The sequence below is a fragment of the Helianthus annuus genome, chromosome 5 (assembly GCF_002127325.2).
Source record: "Helianthus annuus cultivar XRQ/B chromosome 5, HanXRQr2.0-SUNRISE, whole genome shotgun sequence".
Lineage (NCBI taxonomy): Eukaryota > Viridiplantae > Streptophyta > Magnoliopsida > Asterales > Asteraceae > Helianthus > Helianthus annuus.
In genome coordinates this window covers 93,500,814-93,510,111 of record NC_035437.2, presented here as the reverse complement: position 1 = coordinate 93,510,111, position 9,298 = coordinate 93,500,814, and the positions used below count along the sequence as shown (strand labels likewise).

General features: G+C 36.8%; 1 protein-coding gene across 1 annotated transcript; it reads left to right on the top strand.

Annotated features, from left to right (window-relative positions):
- The first annotated feature begins 613 nt into the window (after positions 1–613).
- LOC110940386 (flavonoid 3'-monooxygenase) lies at positions 614–2,684 on the top strand. The gene is made up of 2 exons (XM_022181938.2): positions 614–1,664; positions 1,873–2,684. The coding sequence occupies exons 1-2, from the start codon at positions 699–701 to the stop codon at positions 2,503–2,505; spliced, it is 1,599 nt and encodes a 532-aa protein (XP_022037630.1). The 5' UTR covers positions 614–698; the 3' UTR covers positions 2,506–2,684.
- Positions 2,685–9,298: the final 6,614 nt, after the last annotated feature.

Below are 9,298 nucleotides of genomic sequence, written 5' to 3'. Positions count from 1 at the left end.
AAAAAAAAAAGCTTACCACCCGAAGCCTCTTGGCTCAACTCAGAGATTTTTGCTCTAGAAGAAATTTGAACCTATAACCTCCAATTTGAAAGATTAAATCCCCCAAAATATCATCCGCAAATGTATCATGAGTCAAGTCATGACTTAGTAGAAAACTTTTAAATATATAAAGTTTCAAACATAGGGTCAAAACATTTTTGCAGATATCCATATTATTAAATATAGAGTTACATAACAACGAATCTTCACCTGTGGTCTGTACCGATTAAGTAATTATTAAACAATAAACATACGTATGGGATAATCAAGGGTCAGCGGATTTATAGATTCGGATATGATTAATTAAATACAATTATATAAACAATATAGATATAGATCAGTAGTTGTAAGGTCAAGTCACATGGGCAAAGATGTACACTTTGGATTATATAATATATTAAACCTATAGCTTATTATAAATAATTTAATAGCCTAAATCTAAGGTGGGCACCATGAATGAGTGCATGGTATCTAACGTGGACACCTCAGGCTCACTCAATTCACATCAGAAATTATTGTATAAGGCATGGCACACGGCTATGGAGACCTCAGGCTCACTCAATTCATATCATCAAAGAAATTATTGTAACGCATGGGCACACGGCTATAAATACAGCCAACAACTTGTATTATTATCCTGACATTTCCATCAGCCAAAAATGACAAAACTAAATGGTCAAAGATTATGGTGGTGGGAAGTGATCATGAACAACAAAGACGAGTTTTCTCTAGAAATACTTGTTACCATTGCAGTAGTCTTGTTGGCTGTTTTATGGTACAAGTTTACACATTCCATCACCTCACCATCATTGCCACCAGGTCCCCGATCCTTGCCAATTCTTGGGTACCTCCCATTTCTTGGTCCTGAATTGCACAAACAGTTCACCAACATGGCTAACACCTACGGTCCCATCTTCAAGTTCCATCTGGGAAGCAAATTACATGTCGTCATAAACTCCTTAGAGTTAGCGAAAGAAGTGGTTCGTGACCATGATGAGATATTTGCTAACCGCAACCTAACAGTGGCTGCATCGGTAATAACTTACGGAGGCCAAGATTTAGTATGGTCCATGAACAACTCAAACTGGCGTAAGCTTCGCAAGATATTTGTCCACGAGGCTCTAAGCAGCAAGAATCTTGAAGCATGTGGGTCTTTCAGAATGGATGAGGTTAGAAAAACCATAAGGAATGTGTTTAGTAAAATCGGTACACCAATAGACATAAGCGAGATTACTTTCATGACACAGACGAATGTCCTAACTAGTTTGATTTGTGGTAACACATCAGATAGAGAGAAAAATAATAACCATCTTGCATCAGAGTTACAGACAGTGTCTGCGAACATTGTTGAGATTTTCGGACGGCCGAATTTGTCTGATTTCTTCCCTATTCTTGCGTGGTTTGATCTACAACGTATTGAGAGGAACATGAAGAAACAACTTCATAAAATGGATCAAATTACTGAAAGCATGATCCAAGATGGAATAAAATCGAACTCCAAAAAGGCGCTTGATGGTGTTGGTGATCGTGAAAAAAAGAAAGATTTTCTGCAGATCTTATTAGATCTCAGAAGCCAAGAAGATGGAACTTCGCTTAGCATAACCCAAATAAAGGCACTTCTCCTGGTAAACGTTATTCTCCAAACTCCAGATGATACTTCATGTGCCAATGATTTTTGTAGTGTAGTATGTGTATATATATAATCCTAGATTATTATTTTTTTTTTTGAAAGGAGATATAAACCTAGATATTACTAAATGATTGTGGGTTGCAATATTTAATGTTGAGTTGCCTTCCATTAATAAAGTGAGGATCTTTTTCTTGTTTTATCAGGACATTATGGTTGCAGGAACAGAAACAACTTCAACACTAATAGAATGGGTGATGGCGGAAATTATGATGAACCATCAAGTGATGAATGCAATTCAAGAAGAACTAGCAAAAGTTGTAGGTCTAAACAACATTGTGGAAGAAACTCATCTCTCACAACTAAAATATCTAGATGCGGTAGTTAAGGAGACACTACGGTTGCATCCTGTAGTCCCTTTCGTACTCCCACGGTCGCCAAGCCAGGACTGTGTAGTAGGTGGATATACAATTCCAAAGGGTTGTACTGTATTCCTGAATGTATGGTCAATCCAACGAGATCCTCGATATTGGGACAAGCCTTTGGAGTTCTATCCTAAGAGGTTCTTGAGTTACGAGAGTTCAAAAAAATGTGATTACAAAGGAAACAATTTGAAGTTCTTCCCATTTGGTTCGGGGAGAAGATTGTGTGCAGGTTTACCCTTGGCTGAGAAAATGACGCTGTTTATCTTGGCTTCACTCCTTCACTCCTTTAACTGGAGCTTACCGAAGGGTGAAGAGCATGATCTCTCTGAAAAGGTTGGCATAACACTAAAGAAGGTAAAACCACTCACCCTCATACCATCTCAAAGATTGCCCAATGCTAGCCTCTACAATTAATTGTGTTGTACTTTTCCATATGGATAAGATCCTATGGAGAAAACATTGACTTTGTGTTTGAATGATAATTCTTGAAGCATTTTAGAATAATGATCTATGTGTAATCATGTTGTTACATTCAGGAATTTAGTATGGAACTTTTAAGTGAGTATGGAAATGGAACAAAAATCTTATTTTCACTTTTTCTTGTTCAACTTATTCACTAGAGATACTTAAATACATATGATTAATTAGTTAGAAACATGAACTACGGTCAATAACAAGATCAAAATGCTAGATTGGGGATGTTGGTGAGGAAGAATGGATCATTAGGTTCAATTAATACAAGCTACTAGTACCATATCGTGTTGTGCTAGCCCAAAAATTGGTTTATATTCCTTACCACTCAATCCACCACAAATTAGTATACTTTCACCACATAAGACTCAGCACTCGTTTATTGGTGATATTTCATGACGAAACTGGACATATACATCACCCACATAAATTAAAAAGGATAGCCAATGTATGATTCACTCACAACACATTCACCGAGGAGTATGCCAAATATTACCACCACTGATAACAATATCACTACGTGATTATCAATGGACTTCTTGTCGATAGGTCATAATAAATACTTTTAGTAGCAACTAAATATATATTCATTATTTCGTAGATTAAAAAAAGGATAAATTACAGTTTTCGTCCTGTCCTTTATGTTTGTATTGTATTGCAATGGATGACCTTTAACTTCAATAATTACAGTCATAACCCTTTATTTGTAAATCTCGTTACACTCTACGTCCTTTGTCCCTAACCTTATTAAAAAAATTCAGTTAAGTTGGCATGTGCCTTGCACATGAGGGTAAGATGGTAATTTTACTCAATTTATTTGAAATTTATTTAATAAATAAAACAAAAAAATCTAAAATTAAATTAAAAATTAAATATACCAGTCAACTCTCTCTCTCATTCTCATGACCCCTTCTCTCTCAACTCTCTTCTCTTTCTCTCTCTATTCCTTATCTCTCTCTAGGTTTTCTCTACCATCCTCATCCGGCCACTACTACGGCCGCCGGAAATCACCATCATCTTCGTAACCACCACCTCCCGAGTACAACCAGAAATTTCTAACCTATCTTGCATTATAATATAACATTGCCCATAAAATCTTTGAAAAAAAAATCTTGTGGAACCAAATAAACTTCAAGATAACTCTAAATTAACAAACCTCCTAAAATGGAAATAGTTGCAGGCTTCTAGAAAATTCCCAAAATTTAAGATGGGAAATTGATGAAAATGGTCTCAATCAAACAAATGCAAAGTATGTTCATAAGATAAGTCTTGCAAACTTCTCAACAAGAAATCCACATCAACATGTGCAATTCACAAACAAAAGAAAACATATTTAAACAATAAAGCAGACATGAAAGAACACAGAGGCTAAATTCTACTACACTACCTTTATAGTAAAATCATAAATAGTCTTTCCAGTGGCAGCTGTAGCAAAAACCCCAAATTCAGATCAAGAATCAGACGAAAACCCAGAAAAGATTCCAACTTTTAGAGCAAACCCATGTTGGAAAAGCCCTGAATTTGATGAGCCTAAAAGAGATTTGACAGAACTGGTTCCAAAACAAGAAACCGAGAGACAAGAAGGGAACTGGGTTCTATGGATTTAGAGAAATTGAAAAATGGGGAAGTGAAGTTTAAAGAGCAAGGCATAGATGCCATTGTTGTTGTTGATTGAAGAAAGTGAAGAGTGGAAAGGAGTGATGGTGGTCGGTTGGTTCTAGTGGCGGAGGTCAGAGACGGTGAAGGAAGGTTGAGAGAGAAGGCTGAGGGTGGTTGTTGGAGAGACGGTGGTTGTGGGTGGTCGGTTTACAGTTCTGGTGGCGGTGGTGGCAGTGAGAGTGGAGGTAATTTTGTTAAAAGTTTTGAAGAATTATGATTGAATTAGTTGAGAGAGAAGCTGAGGGTGGTTGTTTAAGAGAGATGGCTGAGAGAAAGGTTTATGGTGTTTTAGGTTTTGGGAAAGATGATTGAATTGGGGGAAGATGATGGTATATATGTCAATTTTTTTTGTTTTATTTATTAATGAATATTTTATATAAAAACATGAAATGACCAGAATACCCTTAAATAGAGAGGCATAACTGAAAATTTTAACTTGGTTAGTGTTAAAGGACGAAAGGTGTAATACGTTTTCCAAATAAAGGACTGTGACTGTAATTATTGAAGTTAAAGGCTATCCATTGCGACCCGCTACAAACATAAAGGACGAAAAGTGTAATTTATCCTTAAAAAAATGTTCAAAATAGATTAAAGAAACAAAAAATAAAAAAAAATCTTAAAATGTAATAAAGGTGTTATCTTGCTCAACTAGTTGGGTCTCCTCTGCCAACTTCACATTTTTCTTGGCCTATTATGTTTGGATTGCATCTTGTCGTGCCTGTAAACTCGATCCGACACGCTTCCTTTCAACCTTTGGTTGCAATTGCAGCTCCTCCTCCTTTGTATGTTGCTCCTTCTGCATCACGCTTGTTCTAAACTAGTTATGAACTAGAACCAAAACCCAAAAAAAAAAAAGAGAAAACAAAAGCAAACATTCTACACATCATAAATATCTATTCAAGTTTAATCATATGGTTTCATTCTTGTTAACTTCTAGTTACTAACTTTTCTACCCAGGATAAAACAATTTATACAAGGATACTAGCTTTGATTTACTTATAATATTCACATTTAGTGGAGAATAAAGCGGTGCGATGTTAGTGTTGTTACACCACAAGCTAAGGCAGAAACGTCGAGGCACGACGAATTGCAAGCACTTGAGACAAAGAAATACTGATATGTCTGAAAGACAACATCTTTTCTAATGTAAAAAGACCCGTATTTAGTGTTGCTTTGTATGTACATCCTGCTAAAACTAAATGTTCGATATTAATGATGATTTGTATGTTTGGAAAAAAAAGAAGGAATTTGGACGTAAATGATGCTGAAATTGAGAAATATGGAGGAATTATGAGAAAGTTAAGATGGGTATTACCTGTACTGTCACACTCCGATTTCCGGTGGGCCCAGATGGGTTTAAGCGTGACGATTGGATAGTAGTATCACAATTTGATAATATGCAGCAGAAGTATTGGAGTAAAAATATCCATATCATTAAAAAAGCCTGAATATAAATAAAATTTGTATAATTGTTCAAATGAAAGCCCACGGGTGGGATCTAGTAAAACGAGCTTAGACATCATAGGCCTTAAGTTAGGAGTTGCAAATTCTATAGCCTTTATCATAGCCGACCCGCATTCCCAACCTAATATAAGGTTTGGTACCTCAGTTCAATCTTTTGAAAATACGTTAGGCTTTAACTGGTAAATATAATTAACTGACTAATTTTGAAAAAAAAATTCAAAAATAATTTTTATATATAGAGAAAACCCGTAGGTAATCATTTAATATTTCTTGAGATTTTATCTTGTCACCGGATTTACATATTTGTCATATAATGGGAACTAGAGATCAAAGCCGGTCATTTTCAGTGCTATAATGATTAAGGTACACACCAAAGTTGAATAACATATCTTCCAGTCAGTATGCCTACCCCGGCACATTATTCTGTATGGCTATAATGTTCTTGAGTCGGGACGCCTGGACATGGTATCAATAACCGCCAATTGTTTAAGTTATCATATAAAACGGATTAAACTGAGTTCTTACATTTATGAGCTACACAAGTGGCTCATTTATGTAATACCCACTCTAAATGGCGTATTCGCCATACCTCAAGTTTCAAAACAAAATAAGTTAAGAGTATTTACCTTTTTGCTAGCTTCCAACCGATAACGGTTTTAATATAGTAAAATCCGTAAAGTCAAAGTAGTAAAACTCAAGTTTGAATATCTGGGGTGTTATATAGTCCGGAGTGAACAGATTCAGTTATCTGTTAGAATGTATATGGGTCATAAGTTAGTTCCTTAGACAAGACCTGTTACTTAAGATTAAGATCGGTTCGCTAGATTAAGCGTAGACTAGATAGAATGTGGTTTATATCTATCAGAGTCTAAGGACTCATTGATGAAGGTTTATTAGACAAACATTCTGATTTTTAAAGGTTTTGAAAGGTTTTGACCCGTTACGCCTAGTTTATGCGAACTAGGTTTGCAGAACAAGTTATGCGCGTAAAGACGAGTTCAGATGGTCGGATGGGCTTATGAAAAGTATAAGTATTAAAAATATATCTTTAGTTGATATATATTTTGTTCCAAAGTCAGATTATAGCTTAGTATAGATTAAAACCATTTATTTAGGTACTTTGACCACATAAGGGCATTGTGGTCTTTTTTAATAATATTTTCAAGACTTGTCATTTATCCCATCAAACGAAATGACCAAGTGGTATAACTTCAAAGAGTTATGCTCAACAATATTATGGTCTCAAAACAAGTTTAAAACAGATCTTAACATTGACCAAACGGGTCAGCATCAAAAGTTAAAGCAAAAGTCAAACTGCTTGACATTTGAAATAGAATGAGGTTCTAAACTGAATTGGCTGAGTTGTGCATGCTAATATCAGTTTATATAAGTTGTAAACTTATATATATAAATATATATATATATATATGTGTGTGTGTGTGTGTGTGTGTGTAAAAACAGTTTAGTTGTAAGTTATAGAAACCATTTATGCCATTTATAAAGTTTAATCGTAAATTCGACTTTTACGTAACATGCTCGACTTATCAATTCAACTAGTAAACCTAATAATCCGAGGTTATGATCATAGAGGGATTATATCATCGAGATTACGATCACGTAGAAAAGTTTGGATTGAACTTTACCTTGACCAATTTGGTTAGAAGCTAAAGTCAAACAGAAAGTCAATTGTTTGACTTTAAGTTTAAATTAACTAATATATTGAAAAAGAACAAGTAGAAACACTTAATTGGAAGTGTTAGAGTAGAATAGAACTGAGAGTGGGAATCCTCTTGTCTAGAGGAGAGCTCCAAGAGAGTTTAGAGTAGAGAAGTGAAGGTGTGAGCTTGAATGAGATGAAAGATGTTGCTATTTATAGCCAAGGAGGAAGAAGGAGGGTGTGCCAAGTGTCCCTAGGTGTTTCAAGGTGATAACTTATGTCCAGGGACATGTAAGAAGGACAAGGATGGTGGAATTTGAGGCCACAAGGTGGCAAAATAGCTGAAATTAGCAGCCAACTCTTTGCTGCCTGACGGTCCCTTACGGACCGTAAGCCTCAGGCCCTTACGGTGCGTAAGGACCTAGTTTTCTTGCCCATTACTCCTTCATGCGGACCGTATATATTGATACCTTACGGTTCGTAAGACCTCCTGGCACGCAATTATTCAAATGCCTTCCGGTCCGTAAGCCGTGAGGCTTTACGGTCTATAAGGACTTCAAGATTACAAAATTTACAAAATTAACCCCTTGGTTTTAACTAGTTATTAATATGTGCAATATTAGTCCATTTCCTTCCACATAGTGGGGATTAGTTGGATATCTGGGACGTGTTTCAGTTAACGCACAATAATAGTCCCTCTCCTTCCCAAAGTTGGGATCAGTCGAAGATTCGGGACACGTTTCAGTGAACATGCAGTGTAGGTCCTTCCTCCTTGCACATAGTCGGGATTAGCTGGAGGTTTCTCCCTCCACGTAGTCGGGATTAGTTGGAGAACTGGACACGTGTCGTCACATAGTTGGACAAAATTTTCAGGGTGTTACATCCTCACCCCTAAGAGAAATCTCGTCCTCGAGATTTATTCAAACTGGTACGGGTACTTCCGTCTCATTTTGGAGGCAACCTCCCAAGTGTATTCTGGGCCATGACGGGAATCCCATTTCACTTTGATGAGGGAAACCTTTTTCTTACGGAGCTTTTTGACTTCACGATACTCAATGGACAAAGGTTTTTCAATAAACCTTAAACTCTCATCAATTTGAATGACATGATGAGACATGACAAGTGCTTCGTCAGCTAAGCACTTTTTCAGACTAGATATATGGAATACATCATGGATTCCACTCAGCTCTTCTGGTAGTTTAAGCCTGTAAGCTACAGAACGGACACATTCTGTTATCTCGAATAGTCCAATATATCTAGGGCTCAGCTTACCCTTCTTTCCAAATCTCATTACGCCTTTCTAAGGCGAGACCTTGAGCATTACTTTATCTCCAATTTGGAATTTGAGAGGCTTCCGCCTTTTATCAGCATAGATCTCTTCTGCCTCTCTCGGTCAGCCTTGAGTCTATCTCTGATTTGTACAATTTTATCAGTCGTTTCGAGGACAATCTCCGGTCCAGAGAGTTGGTTTTCACCAACTTCAGCCCAACAGACAGGCGTTCTACACTTTCTCCCGTATAAAGCCTCAAAAGGTGCAGCTTTTATACTAGTGTGATAGCTGGTATTATAGGAGAATTCAATCAGGGGTAGATGTTCATCCCAGCTACCGCCTAAGCCAATCGTGCATGCGCGTAGCATGTCTTCCAAAGTTTGGATCGTACGCTCACTTTGCCCATTAGTCTAGGGATGATAAGCTGTACTAAAGTTCAAGCGCGTACTAAGGGCTTGCTGAAAACTTTTCCAGAAATGCGAAGTGTATCTAGTATCTCTATCTGATACTATCGACAATGGTACTCCATGAAGAGACACAATGTTGTCAACATACAACTTAGCTAGCTTGTCAGAACTGTAAGTTTCCTTAATTGGCAAGAAATGTGCCGACTTAGTCAGTTTGTCGACTATGACCCATATCGTGTCATTGCCACGACTGGTCTTGTGTAACTTGGTAATTAGATC

Coding starts and splice junctions, on each gene's coding strand:
- LOC110940386 (XM_022181938.2), top strand. CDS start 699: ATGACAAAACTAAATGGTCAAAGATTATGGTGGTGGGAAGTGATCATG. Junction 1,665..1,872: donor AAATAAAGGCACTTCTCCTG/GTAAACGTTATT, acceptor TTGTTTTATCAG/GACATTATGGTTGCAGGAAC.